Below are 25889 nucleotides of genomic sequence, written 5' to 3'. Positions count from 1 at the left end.
GGATGAAGCTATAATCTAGCTAAAGCTTCGTCACAGACATGTGCTATCATGATCGCTAGTGCAGCTGCCATCAATGTTAGTATAGGCTGAGCGCAACTACCGCACCTGTACTCTAAACAGAGTGTTATAATTTGTCTTTGTTTTGAATGTGTTCAAATGAAAATAAATCTAAATAGTGTTGAAATAACTTTTACACGTTTTTTTATAAACAAATAGCTATAGAAAACCCTTTTTCCCTATGGGATACCCCCAAAAACATACTGGGTCTTATATTCCGTTGCTATTTTTATTCTGGATTTTACGGTAATTAAAGACAGTACCCACCGGAGTCTAGTGCCGACCCAGTATAATAAATCGAGGGCCATTATCGCAACGCTGCAATATTTTCAGGTGAAAGAGGTGGTGTGGAGGCTCTCTGTAGAGAAGGCTCCGCCTTAAGTATGACAGATTACCAGTGATCATCTATCCCTTCAACACATTGGCTGAAGGTGCAGAGGTGCAGGGTCAGGAAAATGACATGATGACTACAACACTCAAAGATGTTCTTGGTCACAGTTAACAGAACACCATCAAGTTTAACACCACGGCTGATGCTGAAAAGTTTCTGAGCCTAGAAGTAAAAGACTGGGACAGGAAATTGATAAGGTATCTGATTTTGTCATTTGTGAATAGCTGCCTTGTTAAGAGATATTTTAACTATGTTCTGCTACTTAGAGGCTGAAAAGTATGCTTAACCTGAGAACTGTTTGAGGTGTGTTTATGTTATTCACATAAAAACTATCTCTGATGATTAAGTACATATTCATTTCATAGTCTCAGTTTGAACTGAACACAAAACTTGAAAGCTGAAAAGAAGATCTTTATGCACTGTGCAGTACCTTTATCTGGGTCATCCGGGACTTTGATCAGAGAATCCTCGCCCAACACCTTGGCCGTCTTTGGCGGCACCTCCAAACTTTCCTTCATGGTAAGCTCATGCTTGAAGTCTTCAGAGGCTTCAAATGCTTCAAGCTGATGCTTACTCCCAATTTGAAGCTTAAGACTAACACATGGGAGACATTACTGGTCCAGCAGTACTCAACGGTTAATATTTTGATAGCAAAGCCACAATTCTGAGTGAAGAAGAATGTTGTAAAGTACATGTCTGAATAAACCTTTAACAAAGAATCTCTTAACTGAACTGACTACACTTTATTCATTATTATTCATTGTCACTGACCAAATCAGAAGTTTTTTACAGTGAAACTCCACACTGGTGACTGGGTGCGCTGTTGATGGCTTAATTGTGAATCAAAGTATGTCACTTCCTCACTATAAAATTATTAAATACAAAATATGGTTGTTCTTGAGTACAAATAGACTAATCACATTCTATGTATGATAAAATTTTAATATGCCATGTTCTATTTTAAAAGATAACTTTTTTTGGACCGACGCATTGTTTAACAGCTACTAATGAGCAACTAAAGTGATCTTTCAAAGTATTTTGACAAAGTAAACAAAATAGATGTAACATTAAACTTGCTGTTGAGATGGGTTTTTTTGCAAGTTGTCCAATATACCATATATCAGGGGTGACCAACTAGATGACAACCAGATTTTTTTAAAGCAGACACTGTGGGGGCCAGACTCTCAAAAAAATAAAAATTTAGACCTAATTAGCAGGGTTTCCGTTAGAAATAAATCTGTGCCGGTCCACGTGTCCTGGAAGTTTTCAATGTTCCGGACAAATGGGTGAAATTACGGTCAGATATTATCTGAATTTATTTAGCTTAAAGACAATTGATAGGAAGGCCATATCAAGGGCGTAGAATTGGGTATGGCAATTAGTCAATTGTCCCAACTATTATTTTGTCCAAAAATTAATATATGATACGCCTAATGTTGCACTTTCAACCTTTCAACCTGCGGAGGGGTCATGCATGAGACAGCCATCACTCTGTGTCACTGTAAACAAGTACTCCCGTCTACAGTTCACAGGAGCCGAGTGCACCAGCTGGGCGTAAAAAATAGGTCTTATCTCTTACGCCTGACATAGCTATGACCGACTTCTTGATTGAAATGTATACGGCATGCAGCAAGTCTAATTTAAACCGATTGTAGCTGCGCCCGGTCTCATGATGCGCTTCCACGTGTACACTCGAAAAGCGATGACTGTTACCAAGCAATGAAGATGAGAAAACAATAGTAATCATGCATGCAGTTGTCCGATGTACATTTTTCTTATCTCCCTCTGTGTTACTACTGTGTAGCAACCGTCAGCACTAAGTCGGACGTAACGTTACACCCAGGAGTACGCCCTGCTGGTGCACTCTGCTTCAATGACTTCACTAAACTGAATATTATAGGCTACAGCGGAACAACATGTCTCATACTCATATGATCACTTTCTTCGCTATGTCCGCGCTGTCAATATTAATGAATACATATGAATCGGGATAGCATATATTCGACTGAAATCCCTGATGAGGACTTCGCAGGCCGTGGATAAATTCCAGTCTCTATAGACGCGGAACGCTGGCATCACAGTGCTGGCATCTCATCAAAGAGAGGAGCTGTGGCTGGTGCCGCTGACACGGATGGCTGGTTTAGCATATTCCTGAAGCACTGAGGGGATGGAGTTATCATGAATCAGTGATACTTTTAATGTTGAAAATATACTATTGTCATGTTTCATGTCGGACTTCACCAGATTTTACCGGTAAAAAACGGCAATAACGGGATAACGGAAACCCAGGTATTATTTTGCGCGCTGTATGGGAAGCTTTGGCGGGCTGGATGTGGCCCGCGGGCTGCCAGTTGACAATCAGCGCCATATATGGTCCATACATTATTTTTTTTTCTAAATTAACGCCTCTGGAGCAAAGAAATTGATTTTAAATGGATGGGTTATTACTTTTAAGCGTGGCACACAATTTACATTCACAAGAGAATATCTTCAGAGAAATGTTTGTAGTGAATGTAACACCAGACCTTTTTTCCTCCTTGACAGGAGTAGTTAGCTCCTCAGATCCAGCTTCACTCGGACTTTGTTTTGAAGGTTCTGTCTTGTCTTCTTTTAGAAACTCAGCAGCCTCTAGTGTGGGTTTGGAGTGATCGATGGGAGAGTTGTCTTTCCCTGCTTTCCACAGTTTGTAACGGTCTGGTTGAAACTTGTGTACAAACACATCCATGGAGATCTTTACCATGTCCTGACGGCATGAACACTGGGAGGAAAACAAACAACATTTTAGTCTAGGTTTAAACCATGCTCACAAAAGAGGTTAAAAAAACAATGCTTATGGACCTTTTACATTTATTATTGGGTGTGACAATATTCTCTGGAGTAATTAAAATATTCTGGCTCGCAGTTTCATATATCAATACTGTGGTACTCAGAGGATGATCCTAACAATTTAATGGGCTGCTGACCTTTTGCCATGATTGACAGTATCTGTCCCCAGTCTTCCTTGTATTCCCCTGTTGTTTTTCCCCCTCCATCCTTAGCTCCTGTTTCCCCATCCGTCCTACACCCAGATACACAGAAATGTGTGTATCTTTCTGGGCATAGCTAAAAGGTTGCTGTAGCTGGCAATCCAGCTCCCTACTTGTGCCTAATTTCAGCAATATAACCTCGACAGTATTAGTTGAGGTTATAGCCTAGTTAAGCCTAGTTAATCCTTCCAGTCCTTGCCAGATAGTTCTGTTGTGGTAACACGACGGCCAAGATCCACAGATTGTTTGCTTTCGAAAATCTTGTCGGATTTACTAATTGCCTTTTTCCCTGTGCTCCTGAACAAACCAAGCCCAGCTTCACTCCTGCACCTCCCAGACCACATTCATCCACCCGGCACAAAGTTGTATATAAAAGACTTACTTTTAGAATTGTATCAGCCGACAACTCGCATTTTGGGTCTAAATTCACATACAACCAAAAATTTAGTCAAAAAAAAATCATTATCACCGTTAAAATCTTTAAATTAAAAGAGATATTGAGCATGCTAATTCCTTCAAGAGGATAAACCTTATGAGATGCGGACACTCAATCAGAGTCCCCTCAATGGATAATGATGCTTTCCATAGAATGCACACTTTTGATTTTGACCCATATAAAACTTCGCTTTATCGCCAAGATCCTTCGGAGAAAGCAGTAGCCAATCAATTGTGTGACTTTCTTCATAAAAACTGTCTATTGGAGGTTTGTCACACTGGATTTAGAGTCCACCATAGAAACAGCACTGATGGAAGTTTTAAACAATCACCTTATTGCTTCGGACAGAGGACTTTTCTCTGTTCTTGTTCTAGTTGATCTTAATGGCATTACAGGAACCATATTAAGTTGGTTTAAATCCTATTTATTAGATTAATCTAAGTGTGTACATGTTCACAGTCACAGAATTCCACTTGGTTCTGTGCTTGGACTGGACTTTCCCCCCTTATATATGCTTCCTTTAGGTGATTAGGAAACCCTCCATAAATCTTTCTTGCTACGCAGACGATACTCGATTCAGTGTTTGCCATTAAATATATAGACTGAGGCGGCCCACCATAGTCTAATTTGTCCCGACGCAGTTTCATTATGAACCGAAAATATTTTTACACTTTACACACTTTTGCTTGGTGCAAAAGGAGAACTCGCCGCTTTCTAATTCTCCATCACTAATCTACAACAAAAGTCTGACAGATATCATATTAATGCAGCTCTTCATCAGAGCAAATGTGAACTGACGCTGATCTGCAGCGTTTGTGTGCCACCTGCCTGTAAACTGTAAACAAGCACAGAACGCTGCTGCTGTCCCTAATAATGTCGACGAGATTGGGATTAGGCTTGCTTTTGAGGCAGGCTTTTAGTTACGCACCTCGTCCCAGTGCTCGTTAACGCTGTGGCCACAGATATGGGCTGGTAATGGAGCCGTGGAGTGTTTACTTTAGCGGAGCTGCAGCACACAAACGGCTGTGTGTGCTGACAGGAAGTGAGATACAGCGCTTCCAAAGTTACCGTCAACAGGCTGATCACGCTGATTAAACTTTAGATAAAAGTCAGATAGTCAGATAAAACTTAAATTATTGTGCTTGGCCCCCAAATGGCCAAATTATCTAGATCAGTGGTTTTCAAAGTGTGGGCCTCACCTCCCCTGGGGGGCGCCAGAGGACTTCAAGGGAGGCACAGCATGGGAAAGAATAATCCAGAAAAAATACCTTTAAACATCTGGTTAGCAATTAACTTCTGCTATGTGTGGGGCAAGATACACTGAACAAAAATATAAACGCAACACTTTTGTTTTTGCCCCCGTTTTTCATGAGCTGAACTCAAAGATCTAAGACTTTTTCTATGTACACAAAAGGCCTATTTCTCTCAAATATTGTTCACAAATTTGTCTAAATCTGTGTTAGTGAGCACTTCTCCTTTGCTGAGATAATCGATCCACCTCACAGGAATGGCAATCAAGATGCTGATTAGACAGCATGATTATTGCACAAGTGTGCCTTAGGCTGGCCACAATAAAAGGCCACTCTAAAATGTGCAGTTTTATTACACAGCACAATGCCACAGATGTTGCAAGCTTTGAGGGAGCGTGCGATTGGCATGCTAACTGCAGGAATATCCACCAGAGCTGTTGCCCGTGAATTGAATGTTCATTTCTCTACCATAAGCCAAAGGCGTTTCAGAGAATTTGGCAGTACATCCAACCGGCCTCATTGAGGAAGCGGTAGCGGTGTAGAGAGCAGAGGTGCAGGTGTGAAGGGGGACTGAAGCAAAGTGTTCAGATTAAAGTAGATTGTGAATTAAAACCTAATGAGGTGAAGAAGAGAGAACAATTAAACTGCGGAAATAAGAAATAACCAATCAAAAAGAGGGTAAGTCTACATGTGATGTGCTCCTCACAGAAATCATTGATATGAGATTAATTGAAATCAACTGATTACAAAGCCTGTAATTAATTAGATTCATTTTTTAAATCACCTGACAGCATTTAGGTGAGAGGACATAATGTATGTGAAATCAGCATTATGTTAGGGATAAAGCTAATGCACATTAAAACAGCCACTGAATGATATTTAATTTGTTTAATATTTAAAATATGATTGAACTGAGGTTCAGCAATGAGCCTGTTCTGTCCGAGCCTTACTTTGAATGATCTGGTGTGACGTAGGAGGACCTCTTTTTGTGTACCGTTGCCATGGTGAATCGTGGTATCGGGGCTCCATTAATGCAGGTTTTTTATAGCTCCGGCTGAACCTCCTCAGGGTTGATTGAACTAACTCAGATCAGCTGTTCTGAAACCAAAAAGCCAGCAGCTTTCAGCTAGGGCAAGTCAAACCACAGTCCAGGGTTAGAGAGTTTGTTGAACCTCCTTTCTTAAATGGACCCCTGTTCTCATGTAAGGTTGCAGTTATTTCAAATGCTAATTCTACACTGTGTGGCCTGAAGTTAAGTGCACTTTAGTTTAATAACATTTTAGTTCTGTGTGGTTATCTTTTGTTGTGCTGATTTGTAGTTACCAAGGTAAAGGCTTACTTTGTGTGTTGCTTCAGTAGTACTTTCCTGTAATTCTGGCTATAAATTCCTTGTTCTTCATCAGGTAATTTTGGTCTTTGATATAAACTGCACTATTTTTAACTTAAACTTTATACTGTAGGGTTTTTGCACTCACCAATATCCTGCACATCTTTTTTTATTTACACCTGTAGTATATATTTTGTAATATACGTATTGCTTTTTATATTTTCATTCTTATTGCCTATTTTTTATCTTATTCTATTTAAGTCTTTTACTTATTTTTATTCTAGTTCTGTGTTAATTGTTCTGCACCAAATCATCAAAACAAATTCCTTGTATGTGTAAACCTACTTGGCAATATACCTGATTCTGATTCTGAGTTTGATTTGCAGGGGTTTTGTGAAGCTCCTACGACAGAGCAGCTTTATCAGTGTACTGTAGCACAGCTCATGTCTATTGCACAGCATTGAAATGAAATTGTTCCCACTTGTCATAAGTCGGATGAAATTAGAAACGTTATAGCCACTACACTTGTTGAACAGGGGGTAAATGGGAAATGGACTCGACCACTCAAAGCTGCTTTTACACTACATGTCACATTCACCCATTCACACACACATTCATACACTGATGGCAAAGGCTGCTACGTAAAGTGCCAAACTGTCAATAAGTTATCACATCGTCGTTACGACTGATGTCAAGGTGACTTCCATGACGTCACCGGCGCAATGACGTCATACGTCAAATACTGTGCGAACCTGTGCATACCACTCAAAAAAGTCCAACACTACAATAATAACAAACTGTGGTTTAACAAGGACATTAAAAAAAATTAAGAAAGGAGAAAAATTCAGCACATCTGTCAGGAAACAAAGAACAATATATGGCTGCAAAATAAAATCTGAGATCTGCAATAAGAAGAGCCAAATCCAACTACGCCACTAAACTAGAAGAACAAATCACTGCTAATGACACGCTTCATCTGGACAAAACTGCGGAACTGGTTGGGGTTTTCACCAACATCTTCAACACCTCCCTCTGTCAATGCTCAGTACCCAAGTGCTTCAAAGAGTCCATTATCATCCCGTTTCCCAAGACCAAGACCATCTCCTGCCTCAATGACTACAGACCCATTTCCTTGACATCGGCAGTCATGAAATCATTTGAGTGCATCATACTCAAGCATCTGAAATCTGTCACCACCCCCCTCATGGACCCATACCAATTTGCATACAGAGCCAACAGGTCAGTTGAGGACACCGTCACCTTAGCAATTCATCACATACTGAACCACCTGGAGTCCGCAAACACATATGCCCGCATCCTGTTCATAGATTTAAGTTCTGCATTCAACACAATAAACCCAGCCAAACTGTTCAATAAATTACTGGACATGAACATTGACCCATGCATCTGTCACTGGATTCACAGCTTTCTCTGGAACAGGCAGCAGAAGGTGAAGATCAACAATAACACATCCTCCCCTCTGTTCCTCAGTACAGGCGCACCCCAAGGCTGTGTTCTCTCACCCTGGTTATTCTCCCTTCACACAAACCAGCTCACATCTCACCACAGCTCTGTCAACCTGTACATGTACGCGGACGATTCAACCATCATAGGACTTATCACCAACAACCAAGAAACTGAATACCGTGCACAGATCAACCAAGCAGTGACCTGGTGCACAGACCATGACCTCTTACTCAACACATCAAAAACAAAAGAACTCATCGTCGACCTAAGACGCCAGCCATCGCCCAAAACTCCTGTGTTCATTAAAGGTGAATCCATCTCCATCACTGACACATTCAAATTCCTTGGAACCCACATCAGCAACAACTTCAAATGGAAAATAAACACAGACCACATCTATAAAAAAGCCCAGCAAAGACTTTTCCATCTCCGACAGCTCAAGAAGTTCAGAGTAAGGTTTCATCTCCTGCTCAACTTCTACACAGCCATCGTCGAAAGCATCCTCACTTCATCCATTACAGTCTGGTTCGGCAGTCTCAACACACTCTCCCGGAAGAAATTACAGTGCATCATTAACAGAGCATCCAAAATTACTCACCCCTACCATCCCTTGAATCACTCCACCGCAAACGGACACTGCGCAGAGCCCGCAAAATCATCTCTGATCCCACTCACCCTGCACACTATGTCTTCCAGCTACTGCCCTCTGGGAGGCGCTACAGGACAATTGCCTCCAAAATAACCCGCTTCAAATCAGTTTCATCCCCACTGCAATAAACATTCTGAACTCTGAACGCTGCGGATTAAGCATGGCCCTTGTGCATGAAATGTGTTTGTCTGTATGTATATCTATGTTATATGTTTAATGTTTAATGTTGGAACCTGTACCAAGCTGTACTTGAAACAAATTCCAGCAGCCTGGCTGTGTGGTCATTAAAGAATCAATCAAATCAACATTCATACCCGTTGGCTGTGCCACCGTGCAATTTGGGGTTCAGTGTCTTGCCCAAGGACACTTCCACATGTAGCTGGGGATCGAACCTCCGACCTTCCAATTGAAACTCTACTTGACTCTACCACTAAGCCACAGCCTAGAAAAATAATTTTCCCATTTTGACACCACTTTGGATTTGCCTAAAGAGTTCTGGACATTACTTTTGCAGTGTGTACTGTCAGGTTAAGCTCAGGAGGCCTATTCCTCATTGACACTCTCCCAAAGCCTTGACAATGAGGTTGTTAGGGCAGCCATTTTGCGTGCCTATGAATTAGTCCCAGAGGTATATAGGCAGCTCTTTAGAGGTTTTGGTAAGGGGGAGAAGCAGACATTTGTGCAGTTTTCCAGAGAGAAGGAAATCATGTTTAATAGGTGGTATACATCTCAAACATCTGAGACTAAGAAACAACTTTAAAGGTCCCATATTATGCAAAATTCACTTTGGAATGGTTTTCTAACAATACTATGCGCTCCCAGCCTGTCTACAAACCCCCCCCGAAATGAGAAAAGTCTATCCTCTCCCTCTCTTGCTTGCCCCACTTTTCAGAAAATGTGTGCTGAAACAGCCCAGTTGCAGCTTTTCCCTACATGACGTCATGAAGGGCAATAACACCTCCTCCAGGTTGGTGACCCCACCCCAGATAAATGTTTGGTATGCCCCCTGAAACTTCCTTGTGGGCGCTATTTTTTTCCTCTCGCAAACGCTGCTCCGGTAAAATAAACATTGCGAAGGTTGCTCTGTTGTTGGATGCACAACAGGCACAGGGGTCTATTTTTACCTCCTTCGTCTGAGGTTATGTCGCTTTACTGTATAGGCCTACCGAGCATGATAGCCTGTTGAATGTGGTTTTAGCATAGCAGCTAACGTAAGTTACTGTCGGTAACATAGTTTCCTTATACTACGTTAAAACCGGTTACCACTCTACAGCCCGTCGGCGGGCTGTCATCGCGGTTGCTACAACATTTGCCCTGTAGCTACGATGATAACTTTATGTTGCCACTCATGTGTCACATCGTTGGAAAGCTACGATCGAGCTCAAGATTCGATTGATATTAACCATTAAAAGATCCAATCACCACAGCGGGGGCAATCAACGGCAACAGAAAATAAACAAACATTTAAAAAATTGACTCACCGATGAAGGCTCACTGTATTCCACTGATGCATATTATTTTCATAAATTCCCTCCTGGTACATTACTGGATTATATCATCTGGACCTTTAGCAAAGTATTTAGTCCAAAAGCATTATTCCATCAATAAGTATCCACGGATCGCCGTTAGTCGTTACTAATCGGCCGTCAGAAATGCCGCAATGAAGGTGCCTTTCCCTCTTTGACTGAAGGCAGAGCCGGCCAATAGCAACTGAATTAGCGCATGGTACCGGAGCGCAAGCTACAACCTCTTCCAGAGAGGGGCGTGAACGGGGTGTGGACAGGCACAGCTCATTATCATTTAAAGTTACAGACACATAAACAGCTTATTCTCAGTAGAGCTCAGTAGAGGGAGTTACAGGACGACTGAAGTCCAGGAACAAACTGAGTTTTTAGGCAACAGACTTCAAATTGACTGTTCTGGGACCTCTGAGACCTATGTGAACTTGCTGAAAAGGAGTATAATAAGGGACCTTTAACAGTTGATTCTTATGTAGGAGTTCAGAAATTGTGTCCCTGAGGAGGTTGCCACCTATCTGAGTGAGCAGAGAGTGTCTAAAGTAGTGGAAGCTGCTATACTTGCTGTTGAGTACATTTTGGCTCATGAAGTAGGTTTTAGTGACAAGTCTCGTGAAAATAAAAGTTATGATTCTCCTCTCCTTCGTTTTAAAACTGGTAGCAATGGTCCTGGTTCTTCAGTTGTGGCTACCAAGGCTGGTAATCCTAGCATTGGAAACTCTGACAGACTTTGTTTCTATTTTAAAAAACCTGGTCACGTCATAGCTGACTCATGCTCTCAGTAAAAAGCAGAAAGCTGCTAAGCCTGTAGGGCTGATGGCTTCACTAACATGTCAGTTGACTAGTGTAGAGAATGGTCCCACTCAGTCCATGAAGGACAGCCCTGAGCATGACCCTGTACACCATTTTAAATGGATGGTTCAGTAGCTATCTCAGAGACAGAGAAGCCTGTCCCCATTCGTATCCTAAGGGATACAGGAGCCGCTCAGTCATTGTTGTAAGATGGAGTTTTGCCCCTCTCTGAGAAAACCTTTACTGGCAGCAGTGCTGTAGTTCAAGGGTGTGGAATGACTTCATTTTAACCCCATTGCACGCTGTGTATTTGCAATCTGGCTTAGTTACAGGCTGTGTGGCACTGGCTACTTGCCCTCAGCTTCCTGAGAAGATGTCGACATGATTTTGGGTAACGATCTGACACTGGGTGGAACACTACCAACCAGATTGTTGTCCCTTCCGGATACAGTGTGCATATACTGAGCTCATGACAATGTTCTGTTGGGTCACCTCGTGATAACCAAAACCTATTACTGTATATTAAAGCAGTTTTTCTGGCCTGGGTTGAAAAGTGATGTATCCATCATTATTGCCGCTCTTGTCATGCATGCCAAACCAGGTGATTCCCCAAGCCCCGCTCCATCCTATACCAGTGATGGGAGAACCATTTGAGAGACTCATTATTGACTCTGTGGGTCCGATGCCTATGCCCAAATCTGGTCACCAGTATCTCTTGACTTTAATGTGTGCTCAAAGCCAAGGTGGTAGTGAACTAATTGGTGAAGAGATGGCTGTGAAGCATCAGATCTCAAGTGCCTATCATCCAGAAAGCCAGGGGCTTCCACCAAACCCTCAAGACTATGTTGTGTACCTAATGTCTTGAAACTGGCAAGGAATGGGATGAGGGTATACCTGTCCTGCATTGAGACCTTGTTGCCAGGTCTAGTGAAGCAGTCACATCCACTTCAGTTAAGGTGTTGCCTGTAGCTTTGAATTCAGTGTTGCCCGGGAAGATGACTTGGTCATGCAGGATGCTCCTGTTCTGTGTGCTTGATTGCAGAATTCCCAAGTGTTAAGTGAGCTAGAGAATAATCTGTCTCATCTCTCTGGGTCCCATAAAGTGACATTGTCGGGTTGACTGAAAAACATTGTGCACTCTTTTCTGATGTACCCACCCAGACCACTGTCTTGCAACACGATATGGATATTCATGATTGTCTCCCTAGTAAGCAGCATGCTTATAGAGTGAACCCCATAAAAACAGCTCAGATGCAAAAAGAGGTTCAGTATTTGCAAAAGCACGGCCTAGCTGTTGCTAGTTCCAGCCCCTGGATTTCTCCGTGTTTGTTAGTGCAAAAGTCCGATGGGACACCACGCTTTTGTACCAATCTCAGAAAGGTTAACAGTGTTACCAAGCCAGATTAATTTCCTCTTCCTCGTGTGGAAGACTGTATAGATAGTTAGACTTGCTCAAGCTACTTCTGAAATCTCTGCATTTTTTACACCAGACGCTTTCCTACAGTATACAGTCATGGCATCCGATATGATTAACGCTCCAGCCACTTTTCAACTACTAATGTGTAGGGTGTTGTCTGGAGTAGTGAACTGTGAGACACATCTTGATGATGTGGTAGTCTTTTTATCAACTGACTGGCATTCTCATCTTGAAAACATGTCCACCGTGTTTCAGTGTTTGCAAAATGCGAGTTTGCCAAGGCCACTTTCACCTATCTAGGCAAGCACGTCGGTCAGGGTGAAGTGCGTCCAGTTGATGCGAAGGTAACTGCTATTGCTAACTTCCCTTTTCCCACTACAAAGCGGGAGCGTCGTTGTCTCGCTGCTACTGTGTTGTCCTGTGGTGTTTGTAGCTGTTGCTAGAGCTCGAGCTAAGTCGATTAATCTGATGTAATTGTCATCACTGCGGTTATTTAGCCGCTGTGTACTTAAACAAACACTAGTTTTCATCAAGCACTTTCGTTGTTACATTAACGACATATCTGCTAAACCCTTTACCTTTATACTTGCTTAGCAGCTAGCTTAACCCATTGAAATGGCTTCTCCTTCTCCCTCTCGCTCTCCTGATCTGCCCTGTTTGGTATGTCAGATGTACAGTTCTACCTCGACCTTCTTTACAGATAAGGATACTTGTATTAAATGTAGTATTTTTTTACGAGCAAAGGAGGCTCCGCACCTTGGAAAACCAAGCATCGCTAGCTGCTGTGGTTAGCAGCAAGCCCCCAGTAGCCAGTGCAGGCTGACCTAGCGTAGCTTCTCCCCGGCAACTCCCGAGCAGCCGGGATGCAGTGGCTGGGTTACTCTCAGAAGGAAGCGCAGCCCCAAGACGAAGCACACGGTTCACCACCAACCACTTCACATTTCAAACAGGTTTTCCCCACTCAGTGACACACCCGCTGAGAAACCAAATGTGGTTATTGGCAGCTCCATAGTCAGAAACGTGAAGATAGCGAAGCCAGCTGCCATTGTGAAATGTATTCCTGGGGCCAGAGCAGGCGACATCGAGTCCAATTTAAAACTGCTGACAAAGGATAATCGTAAATTTGATACGGTTGTAATTCATGTCGGCGTTAATGACTCACAATCGGAGGTCACTAAAATTAATGTTGAGCTGGTGTGTGCATTTGCTAAGACGATGTCGTACTCTGTAGTTGGCTCTCGGACCCCTGCCTAATCTGACCAGTGATGTGTAGCCGCATGTCATCATTCAACTGCTGGCTGTCAAGGTGGTGTCCAACAAACGATTTGGGCTTCATAGATAACTGGCAGACATTCTGGGGAAAGCCTGGTCTGATCAGGACAGAGGGCATTCATTCTACTTTGGATGGTGCAGGTCTTTTTTCTCGAAATATGGCAAAGTTTTAGTTGTAAAGTTGTAGCAGTCCTACACACTCCTCTGCGCTTCCCTGTGAGTCATTTCCCAACCACAATGTTAATGTTATAGAAACTGTGTCTGCCCCCCAACCCAGGCATTTTATTACAGTTAATTCAAACTTATATAAAAAAGGAGTAAATCACAAACAAAAAGTTATACCATAAAATATGAGAATTAAATGTGGTCTGTTAAATATCAGATCTCTATCATTTAAAGCTCCATTCGTAAACGATTAGTAAATCAATCCATTCCTCCCAGTCATCTTACAGTTTTTCTTGATTGCTTTGACCTGCTTAAACAAACTGGGATCCACTTGGTTTTCATCATCACTGTCTCAGCAGAGCACAAGACACCTCTTGCAAATGTGTTAACCCTTTCTCATTGGATTGACACATTTTCCCCACCCTTTTGCAGAACAGTTAACACGGATGTCATTCAAGCAGTCCAAACTCCATTGTTTTAGCTATGCTAACCAAACAGAAACCATCTGTTCCTAACTATTAGAAATTACCTACATCAGTATGAAATCACTGAAGCATCTGACACTCCTTCATGCAAATCTTCAATTAGCAATCAGTCTGCAGGCCTTCAAAGGTGCAGCGTCTGTGTTGTTCTTTGCCAACATGGATGGAAGAGGTCTAAGGCAGATGCGAGTGAGTATCAATAGTGGCTATTTCTTATACTCTACAGTAATATATTTTTATACTTTACTGTAATAGATTTTATTTTTATTTTCTTAATTTCTTATTCTCTAATAGATCTTATTTTGGTTTACACGTATTTTGTGTAATATTTACAGTATTTCAGTTTTCAGCCACAGTTTGAAAAAAAGAATCAATGAAATCAATAAAATTTGCATCAAAGCATTTCTGATTCTGGATCCAATTCTTTGCAAGAAGGCAAATTTGACGACAAATGGCACTGGCATGACAGCTACGTACAGTAATAGGCGACAATGCCAAGCAATGGTGCACTGATTCGCACTGAGTGCTGTATTTTGTTGTCCACTGTGTAATGGTTGATTGGAAGAGCTCATACCCTTGTTTGCATGTTGTGTTGTTTGAAGGCAAAATTTGCTTTTGTTGCATATTTGAAATGTTTTGGCACGGACAGAGCCTTTTGCAAACAAAATGTGTGATTTCGACCATGAGTGCCACTGTTTCCGCCTGTGTGTTAACTGTTTTGAAAATGTGGAGTTTGAGTTGACTGCTGCATCAAAGCAATCAAGAAAAACTGTAATACTCGTATTTCTCAAGACACTGGTTGAGGTGGTGGAGTGGCAGCTATTTTCAACTCTAGTCTTCTAATTAACCCTAGACCAAAACTTAATTTCAACTCTTTTGAAAGCCTTGTTCTGAGTGATTCACACCCAGCCTGAAAAACTCTACAGCCTATTTGTGATAGTATACGGCCCTCCTAGCCCATACTCTGATTTTCTAACTGAATTCTCAGAGTTTTTAAATCAGATTTAGTCCTGAGTACAGACAAAATAATTATTGTAGGTGACTTCAATATTCATGTAGATGTTGATAATGATAGTCTTAGCATGGCATTTATGTCTCTATTGGACTGTAATGGCTTCACTCAAAGTGTAAACCAGCCTACTGACTGCTTTAACCAAAAAATCCCCTTTTATCTTATCACTATTTAGTAAAATTCAATGTCCTATTAACCGACTACTCTCCAGTTAACAAAAATGTACTCACAAGATGTTTGTCTGATAGGGCTGGAGCAATTCCAGCTGCTTTTAATTCTTTACCATATCTCTTCAGCTCTTATGCTAATGTTAGTCCTTCTTAGCTTGATCAGTTTGTTGATAGTACTGCAGGTTCACTGAGAAGTACTCAGAAGAGTCTCGTTTACTCTGGCAAAATAGTCTTAATAAATACAGGAAGGCCCTACAGCATGCTCGAGGTGTCTACTACTCCTCCCTTATAGAAGAAAATAAAAATAATCCCTGTTGCAGCAAGAGGCTATATTGCCATGACATCGTCAGACAATAGCTGATAGGTTTCAATATTTGTGTCTGTGTACCAGTGTCGCCTGCTTGCCGTAATCAATCCAACGCTGAGTTGCAAAGTTGGTTGACTCAGCACAGTTGAATCCATGGTTGAAACCGGCATGATAACCAAAGGGAAAAGTGACAATGAACTGCCCAGCCTCCTGAGTTACCTGAATATAGAAACAACACATAATTAAAAAACTTTTATATGAAACCTTACACTATTTTTTAATTATTCATTATTTAATCATTAAGTTTATATTCTGCCTTTATGATAGACACTTTCCTTTCTACAGCATATATTATTAAGCCTACAGGATAGACATGTTACTTCAAAATAATATGAGGCAAACAGATATAAATGAATGTCACCTTCTCAAATGGTATGCCATATTTTTTCAGAATTGAAGGTGAAATTAAAGTCATCTTGTGGCGTAGAAAGGCTTCACAGCTCTGAGCATTTCCTGGAAAGAAACCTGGAAATACAGGAAACACTAAAACACATCAGTCAAGGTATACTTTTCTGGTTGTGTTTATGTTCTGTTAAATGGGACATGAAATAGTATTGCCGTTATGATTTATTCTTTTATATAGTATAGAGGGTCACTGAAAGCATGTTTATCTAAATCTTTTAAACTAGTAAAAAAGCCAAGACACTTGTGTTTAAAATTTGTCCTAATAGCGTCAATAATCAATTTCTACAGCAGATTATAAAGAAATGTGATAACTGCCTGTTGTAACGGATTATTTTTCATCTTTGGAGTTCTACAAGAACCCATCACATACCCTTGGCAAGTCGTTCCAGTCTTTTCCCATGCTCTGGTGGGACAACATACCTGAAGAGCAAAAAAGAATATATCAAATATAAAGCAGACTGTAATTTTGGCAGCATTTAAGCAGGTGTTTCCCACAGAAAGTCCCCAAAATAAAGCAACTTGCATTTTTAATTTACACCCACGATTCAGTTTTCACAGCAGCAGGTGAGCCGCACGTACAGACAAAGGGCCCTATTTAGACGGCGGAAGGCGCACAGGCGCACGTGGCACTTGTGATTTAGGGCGTGTCCGACCAACTTTTGCTAGTTACATGGCGATTACATGACATTCTCGGCGCAAACCGAGGTGCAAGGCATAAGGAGGTTGGCTTAAGTCCCTGGATCATTCATAGGCTTGTTTTCGGCATTACATGAATCAAACCAGTCAGAGTGTAAGCTCTCATTCCCTTTAAGAGCCAGGTGCGGCTGCAGGCAGTGTGTTACTATTTACACGGTGGATTTCAGTCATTCTTCTTTCATAAACCAGACTCAGACTAGCATATTTAACTTGTTTCTGTCCACTGTGCCCCTGCACATGCAGAACATTAGAATATTATACTGTACTGTACTGTTAAATACAAAGCCTACAAATGTAGACTACCAGTCAAAAGTTTGGACACATTTTCTCATACAAGTGAATGGGAAAGTGTGTCCAAAATTTTGACTGGTAGTGTATGTCGGTACTCATTTGCTGAATGGATTTATTATTTGGTATAAAAAAATAGGGCTGTCAAGCCATTCATAAAATTATGTAACTAATAACATGATTCATGAAAATCGCATATATCAATACATTTCCTAAGAAGCATTGCATTATAGGTTACATTATCAGTCTTCAATTAGTTGTTGATTTTTACATTAATTTCACCACTTAAACTGCACTTTCTTCTCCACCTTATTTTAGTGTTTCTTCACAAACTTATTTGATCTGCTGACCTTGCTTCAGTATCCCCCAAGCAGGTAAGCTACCTGTGGAGGAGGGTTGTTGTTTATGTTGTGGCAATTCAAAATGTTAAAAACAAACATAGCACTGAATGACAATACACTTGCATGCTTTTAAAACAACCGCTTAAGTAGTCTTCGGGTGGGTTCACACCAGCCTTATTTAGTCTGATTGAACTGAACCCTGGAGCGTTTGTCCCCTCGGTGCAGTTCCTTTAGGTTGGTGTGAATGGTGGAATCGAACTCCGGTGAGGACCAAACAACCAGACCACGGTCCGCTAGAAAAGAGGGTTCTCAGTCCGGTTTGATTCTGGTGAGAACGTAAACAGACTTAAAGTAGGACCAAATACAGGAGGCAAACCAAAAAAACTGCGCATTGAGGGTTGTTAACGGGTGCTGACACTGGCAGAGACAGACACGCAGCCAGGCAGCAAGATGAGTAGAGGACAGACGTGGGGGAGCTACGAGTAAAAGGAAATACGGGCTGACAAAACAATTTCATAAATGCTTGTGGAAACGCACAAAAACACGGTGGTATTCAATCTGTTCAGTGAAAAACTAAAGGAGAATGGAACTGATCGAACTGCAGAGCAATGTCGGTTAAAAGTAAAAAACTCCGACAACAAGACATTAAAGTCTGTGATCGTGTGGAGTGTGCTCTCTCCAACCAATGAGAAAGCAGTTTCCTTGCGCATCAAAACCTTTGATCCGCTGGTAAAAGCTGCCATGTGAACACAAACCAAACTCGAGTCAAAATGCAACATTGTAACAATTTGGTCTTTGATTCAGAAACACGAACAAACACACTTTCGGTGTGAATGCGCCCTTAGTCAACCAGGATCAGTCACACCCCAATCAATGCATTTATAGGGGGGGACATACAAGAGAATGTTTCTGTCTGTGTTTGTGTTTGTGACTCTTTGGAACATGTGTTTGTGAATAAACACTAAAATAAGGTGGATAATAAAAAGGTGAGAGAAAGAAAAACCTAATATGGGAACAATTTAACACTTAGGTCATGAAACAGATGCTGCCTATACATTTGCAGCAGTAAGAAGCTTTAAAGAAAACACAATGTGTGACATTTGTCTTTCCAGCAGTGTGAGGATGTGACAGTGACTGTACCAAGACTTTGGCTCTCCAAAGTGAAGGTAGTTGATGCTGTACAGATCCATGTCCTCTGTGTGCCATGCAAAGGCACTCTTCCACATCCCAAAATAGAGGTATGGTGTGTTGACTCCTTTGATCGTGATCCCGCTTTCATTTTCCACCGTGTCCAGAATGGTGTTGAGACGGCCAATGTTCCACTCAGTAACATCCTGCAGGGAATGATTCAGCAGAAATCAAAACGAAAACTGATGTAATATTGCAACATATGGATCCTTTAACAGATCAGACAGAACAAAAAATAAATAAAGATGGAAAGAGTATGTGAGCATGACATTAATTGGTTTGTTTGAACTCACTGAAGAGGTCTAAATTGCAATCACGGCCCTCTCTTATACCCGACATGCCATTGGTATTTTACACCCGATGCAGTTGTCATTTTCACGCCCAGCGCCTACGTTGTGTACATAACAATAACAATAACAATAACAATCACTTTAATGATCCCCAAAGGGAAATTAACTTGGAAATTCACAATAGCAAGTGATCTTGCGCCCATGTTAACGCCCATGGGCTTGTTGGTCTTAAAATGAGGTGTGGTCTGGCAAACAGGTGGCGCATTGCTATCTTGAGGACACAGAAAGCAACTGCACCATAGACCAACAAAAACCTGGTCTTAAGTCCAAAGTGCAGTCTGTCTCTACTATTTAGAGGGCGCATTATGGGCATACATCGGCAAGTTCTGCTTGTTACTCACGCAGGGACGCACAGCAGCGCTTCTACTCATAAGAGAAAGGAAAAAGATACACTGCAGATACAGTGAAATAATGTTGTTTATGGGACAAAGGACTGTGAGACAGCAAGCTTTTGTTTCCTTTGTCTTCTAACATAATGAAACTGCTTTCGGTTTGGTGTCTATCTGGTGATGCCGGAAGACGTGAACAAGCTCATTGCTGCCTCCACACATGCCTGCTTCACCACAGGGAGATTCCTGCTCAAGCCACACACCGACCAAAAACTGCTGAGACCGACACCAAGCTCTCCATCATGCACGCTCACTCTGATGCACGCTCTCTCTAATACACGCAGAAACATACACAGACACTCACACACTAATCGGTAAATTTATTATAATCCTCAAACATAACTACCTGTGGTACCACCAATCATGCCCACAGATAATAATACACTCTTTAGTGTCCATTACACACACACTGGAGAATAGAATCATGTGATCGAGCAGCAAAAATAAGTAAATAAACATTTACAGCCTGCCTTTCCTTGATGGTAAGCACGCAGAACTTTTATAAACATAGGATCCTATCCAATCCTGACGCCGTGTTTGGAGATTTAAATAATTAATGAAGTTACACTGCTGTGCCTCATGTGTAAATGTATACAGGGTCTCTTTAATTTTCGTTTCTGAGGGATTGCTTCAGTGGTTTTAACATCAATCCGTGCATCAACATATATCGTACAGTGACCTGTGTGTGGTTTGTGAGTCCAGGGGCACAGAGGAAGGAAATTTATATATGCCGGCCCAACTTTATACAAGAATGATTGAAATCCGCCATGTAAATAGAAACACGCCTACCTTCAAGCACACCTGGCTCTTAAAGAGAATGAGAACTGGCACTCTGATTGGTTTGATTCATCTTATGCCGAAAAAACACCAATGAATAATCCAGGGGTCTAAGCCAACCTCTTTGCACTTCGCGCCTCAGTTTGCACCCAGATTGTGCACCACATAATGCAAAAGTCGGTCGAACACACCCTATAAACCACTTGTGCACTAGACCGTGCGCCGTGTAAATAGGGCCCTTAGTGGAGCTTTAAAACCTTTCACTACTCACCGGAGCATAAAGCGTTCCACTGACATCAGCCCCATAGAGGGGTGGGTTGAAGGTCAGGTTCTTCCAAAATTTTCTCTCCAGCTCATCAAAATCCACGTAACGCGGATTGCAGAACCTACAGTGTGAGACATTTTAGATATCAGTGAAAACCATGTAAATTTATAGGAGAGAGCTTGTTTGGTAATCCAAGTGAGGTCTATAGAAATAACCTAGTGCACTATGCTGTCTGCATTTTAATCTTACAGATTTCATTCATCAGTTAACTGTGGCTCATAATTTCACTATTAAACTGACTTGTCCATGTTGGAGGTCTTGCGAAACTCATGAACAGTCATTGGCTTCTTCTGGATATTGTACTGTGTAAACAGTCCTGATTGGCCAGTCACCACCTGCTGAATTGGAGCAGGAATAATCAGATCATCAATATCATCATACGTTTGTCTCGGTTTCCAGCCTTTAGGTGGAATAATCTGTAAGAGAAGAAAAGAACAGTACAGAAAAAGAATGAAAACAGCATTACTATTAGAGAAGAGACACTCATGAACTACTGATTAACTTATTTCTGTGGTGATATGTTATAAATACATAACGACAACAGGTGCTATTGACAAATTTCCAATTGCACCAACTTTGCTACACTCAGTCAAACATAATTGGGATGTACTTACAGTATCTCACAAAACCCCTACACCCCTCACATTTCTGCAAATATTTTATTATATCAATTCATGGGACAACACTGAATAAACGACACTTTGCTACAATGTAAAGTAGTCAGTGTACAGCTTGTATAACTGGACACAAAAGTGAGTACACCCCTAAGTGAAAATGTCCAAATTGGGGCCAATTAGCCATTTTCCCTCCCCGGTGTCATATGACTCGTTAGTGTTACAAGGTCTCAGGTGTGAATGGGGAGCAGGTGTGTTAAATTTGGTTTTATCGCTCTCACACTCTCTCATACTGGTCACTGGAAGTTCAACATGGCACCTCATGGCAAAAACCTTTCTGAGGATCTGTTAAAGAAGAATTGTTGCTCTACATAAAGATGGCCTAGGCTATAAGAAGATTGCCAACACCATGAAAATGAGCTGCAGCACGGTGGCCAAGACCATACAGCGGTTTAACAGGACAGGGTCCACTCAGTTGAGTGCACGTGCTCAGCGTCATATCCAGAGGTTGTCTTTGGAAAATAGACGTATGAGTGCTGCCAGCATTGCTGCAGAGGTTGAAGGGGTGGGGGGTCAGCCTGTCAGTGCTCAGACCATACGCCGCACACTGCATCAAATTGGTCTGCATGGCTGTCATCCCAGAAGCCTCTTCTAAAGATGATGCACAAGAAAACCCGCAAACAGTTTCCTGAAGACAAGCAGACTAAGGAGATGGATTACTGGAACCATGTCCTGGAGTCTGATGAGACCAAGATAAACTTATTTGGTTCAGATGGTGTCAAGCGTGTGTCGCGGCAACCAGGTAAGGAGTACAAAGACAAGTGTGTAGTGCCTACAGTCAAGCATGGTGGTGGGAGTGTCATGGTCTGGGGCTGCATGAGTGCTGCCGGCACTGGGAGCTTCAGTTCATTGAGGGAACCATGAATGCCAACATGTACTGTGACATACTGAAGCAGAGCATTATCCCCTCCCTTTGGAAACTGGGCCGCAGGGCAGTATTCCAACATGATAACGACCCAAAACACACCTCCAAGACAACCACCGCCTTGCTAAAGAAGCTGAGGGTAAATGTGATGGACTGGCCCAGCATGTCTCCAGACCTAAATCCTATTGAACATCTGTGGGGCATCCTCAAACTGAAGGTGGAGAGCACAAGGTCTCTAACATCCACTAGCTCCGTGATGTCGTCATGGAGGAGAGGAAGAGGATTCCAATGGCAACCTGTGAAGCTCTGGTGAACTCCATGCCCAAGAGGGTTAAGGCCGTGCTGGAAAATAATGATGGCCACACAAAATATTGACACTTTGGGCCAAATTTGGACATTTTCACTTAGGGGTGTACTCACTTTTGTTGCCAGCGGTTTAGACATGAATGGCTGTGTGTTGAGTTATTTTGAGGGGACAGTAAATTTACACTGTTATACAAGCTGTAAACTGACTACTTTACATTGTAGCAAAGTGTCATTTCTTCAGTGTTGTCCCATGAAAAGATATAATAAAATATTTGCAGAAATGTGAGGGGTGTACTCACTTTTGTGAGATACTGTATATATTGCTTTTCTTGTCTTGCGACCACTCAAAGCATGTCACATTCACCCCCTTCACACACACATTCACTCACTGGCAAAGGCTTAAGTGCCAATCTCCAATCAGATGTATGCTCATTCATACCCAATGGCTATGCCACCAGACGCAATTTGGGGTTCAGTCCCAAGGACACTTCGACATGTGACTGTAGCAGTCAGGGATCGAAACCCCCAACCTTCCGATTGAGAGACGACCGACTCTACCACTGAGCCACAGTCGTCCCAGTTAAACATATTAGTATTAAGCTAACAGTACACGAGTATACGAGGGTCAGCTAAAGGTAAGAAAAAAAAATCTTAATTAGCATCCCTACTTTGATCTACTTAATACTTACTAATAATGCTAAACAACATTGCTAATATGGATGATCTATTTTGTTATTATACAGTAGTTTATCCTCAGTATAAGCTAAAAATAAATTTAAATAAATGTAGACAAATAATCGACCCAACACATCGTAGCAACCTGACAGAACACAACATTTCCTACTTACTTTTGCCATTCCAGCTTTGTGTGCCCCTTGTGACTCTATATAGGCAATGTACCGGCTGAAGTCCTTGAACTCCTCTTTGGATGGGGTGAAGGTCATTAACCTGGAGCCCATGCCTTGGACTAGGGTGTCAGTTGTCATCTTAAGAGTGTTACTTGTACCTCAAGGGGAGAACAAGGGCATGATCATGAAATAATGTAAGTTACATGTGTGACTGTATCTGTTTCATTACAAAGAAGTTTCAAATTTTAGTGTGTGACCAAGTCTGCATCAGTGGTGTGGTGCCATTTCACATTAACACAACTTATGCTGCAACCAGCTAATGTTGTTCTGCACTCAAAGGGAAAAGTTCAGGGCAAATATTTCTAAGCCTGTTTACCATTGTTTTGAAAACGTCATTGAAACACTACTAAATATCCTAGTTACAGCCTTAATGCTTATAAACCCAATGTCAATATCTGCTTTTAAAAAAATCAGACAAAGAGACAGTCACTTTTTTTTTCTACATCCAGATCGCACCAAGAATAAATAGGCTATAACTAGACGTATCCAACCCTGAGTAGGTAAACAAGTCAACTTGTTTAAAATGTATTCTTCAGATCTTTGAAAGCTTTATTTAATAATTAAGAACTGTGAAAGAGCAACATTAGTGTTGCTAACCACGTTGGACCAGGTATACAGTATATAAAAGACTACTTTCGTCTAACTTGCCAAAACTAATCTTGATTAAAAGGCACATTTCTTAATTTCAGAACACAAAAGAACAGACACCACTATAGTTGAGATCTAGTGAAACCTGTCAATACAAACATAGTTTAGTGTCCAGTTAGCCAACGGCGAACGTGTTGAACTTTTAGCTAGGTTAACAAGCAATATACTCTAAAAACACGGCATTATGGGCTTTACAAGTCTAACCCTCAATATTTGGGGTTTGGCGTGTAACCGTGATTATATACAAACCTGATTAATTCTGAACCTCAGTCTGTGATTGGGTGAATAACACGCCTATTAGATACCGTGGCCCAGTGACAGCGCTTCTCCTCCTGAAAAACATTTAGCTGCTCCGTTAGCTAATATGCTACATGCTTGATAGCTTTTGGGGTGTCAGGAATTTTAAGAGTAACTTACAGAAAAACAAACTATTGTCGTACTCAGGAAAAATAAGCAAGTAACTAGCACTTACAGAACGTGGTAGTTACCCTGTCAAACTTGACAATTATCACTAAAAGTACAAGAAACCGCTAGCGTCAAGTGTGCTGAATCTGAGCTCTGACAGCTGCCTCCGCTATCAGCTAACCAACAAGCAATGTTTCCTTGTTGGCTGATCGTAAGTTTCATCTAGACAAACTTCAAAATATTTAATAAGAGGCAGGAAATTACCTACAATGGACTATTGATGAGTCGCTTTTCAGATCACAGGTTTTAAAGTAGAAATACAGACATCTTTAGTCGGGGTAGACGAGACCGTCCTCCATTCTTCCAGTGACGCATGCCCAGTGTGTGTTTATTTACATGAAACTCAGTCGGAGGGGCTTCCGTATTCCCCAGCCAATCACAGCCCGCTATTTATCAAACTGTGCCACACTGTATCGCTGCATCCGTAGTGTCTTCAGTTACATCCAAGTTTCCCTTTCTTGCGTATTTTCCATCCCTTAGACAATATTGCAGTGGAGAGCGCAAAGGTGCTGAGATTAATATTGTTATGAATCAGGTTGTTCTATACAAGAGGTAGATGGTTTGTTGTATTTGCAGTGTCTACAGAGAGCATGGATTGACCTTTGATAATGTATACATGAAAAACAGTGAATTTAAACAATGACAATAAATAATAAATGACATATTTACCATGCTCGTTGGATTTTTTAGGGGGTGGGGGTGGGACACTGACTTTCTGTCCTTATTTCTCCTTCTCTCTTGGTGAAATAAATGTTTAGGAAATGTTTGGGTCTCCCAAGATCCTTCATCTTAGATTTTTCCTTCAATGTTTCTTTCACACCATTGAGTGAATCTTTGTTGATAATTAGATAATCTACCCAAATCATTTGAACAATCCTGTCATTTTCAAAGTGATCTGCTAGATTCTGTGCAAACCCATTTTTAGTTGATCATGCACCATTTTATTCCAGTTTCTTCCTGACTGTTTCAGGCCGTACAGTGACTTGTTCAGTTTGCTTTTCACCTGTGTCGGACTTTACTTCAAATCTTTCAGATGGCTCAATGTACACCTCACAGTCAATTGGAGCATGCAGATAAGCAGTTTTAACATCCATTTGGTGTAGGCATAGATGGTTTATCGCATGGGCAAAGTGGGCACATGCTCAGGGCCCTGAGCCAATGCAGGGCCCTTGGCCTTAAGAATGAATATCTTTATATGTGTGAAGTATTTTTGTTTTGAAAATAAATGTTATTTTGACAATGAATAAAATTTGAATGTTTTGGGTTTTTTTAAATCGCGATTACATTTCACGAACTAATGGTGTAGGGGCAAGGTGCATTTACTTTCTATTTCATGGTCAAAATAACATTTTGACAGACTGTATCTGATGCGTGCTGTCAGCAACTGCAAGGGAGTTTTTTTTGTTTTTTAACAAAGGGCATGATTAAAAATGAACTGATGACAAAGCTGATGACACAGAGACGCCT

General features: G+C 41.4%; 1 protein-coding gene across 6 annotated transcripts in view; it reads right to left on the bottom strand.

The window, feature by feature from the left end:
• The window catches only part of LOC138606926 (lysine-specific demethylase 4A-like), a 52413-nt gene extending 27685 nt beyond the window's left edge, over positions 1–24728 (bottom strand). For 2 of the 6 annotated variants that reach the window (XM_069679400.1, XM_069679403.1), the window contains exons 1-10: positions 24631–24728; positions 23250–23407; positions 20797–20972; positions 20503–20617; positions 18668–18861; positions 16573–16622; positions 16159–16262; positions 15819–15956; positions 2974–3206; positions 879–1042 (exon numbers count right to left, since the gene is read on the bottom strand). In XM_069679400.1, coding sequence (XP_069535501.1) covers positions 879–1042; positions 2974–3206; positions 15819–15956; positions 16159–16262; positions 16573–16622; positions 18668–18861; positions 20503–20617; positions 20797–20972; positions 23250–23387 — 1312 coding nt within the window. In that variant the 5' untranslated portion in view covers positions 23388–23407; positions 24631–24728. Of the gene's footprint in view, positions 1–878; positions 3207–15818; positions 15957–16158; positions 16263–16572; positions 16623–18667; positions 18862–20502; positions 20618–20796; positions 20973–23249; positions 23408–24626 lie in introns of those variants that run through there. The other 4 variants (XM_069679401.1, XM_069679402.1, XM_069679405.1 and 1 more) reach the window with 4 other exon arrangements.
• Positions 24729–25889: the final 1161 nt, after the last annotated feature.

The sequence above is a fragment of the Semicossyphus pulcher genome, unplaced genomic scaffold (assembly GCF_022749685.1).
Source record: "Semicossyphus pulcher isolate SPU_LCO1_2020_fin unplaced genomic scaffold, fSemPul1.0.p SCAF_4, whole genome shotgun sequence".
Lineage (NCBI taxonomy): Eukaryota > Metazoa > Chordata > Actinopteri > Labriformes > Labridae > Semicossyphus > Semicossyphus pulcher.
Note: the sequence above shows the minus strand (reverse complement) of the source record. Positions and strands in the feature narration are given on the sequence as shown.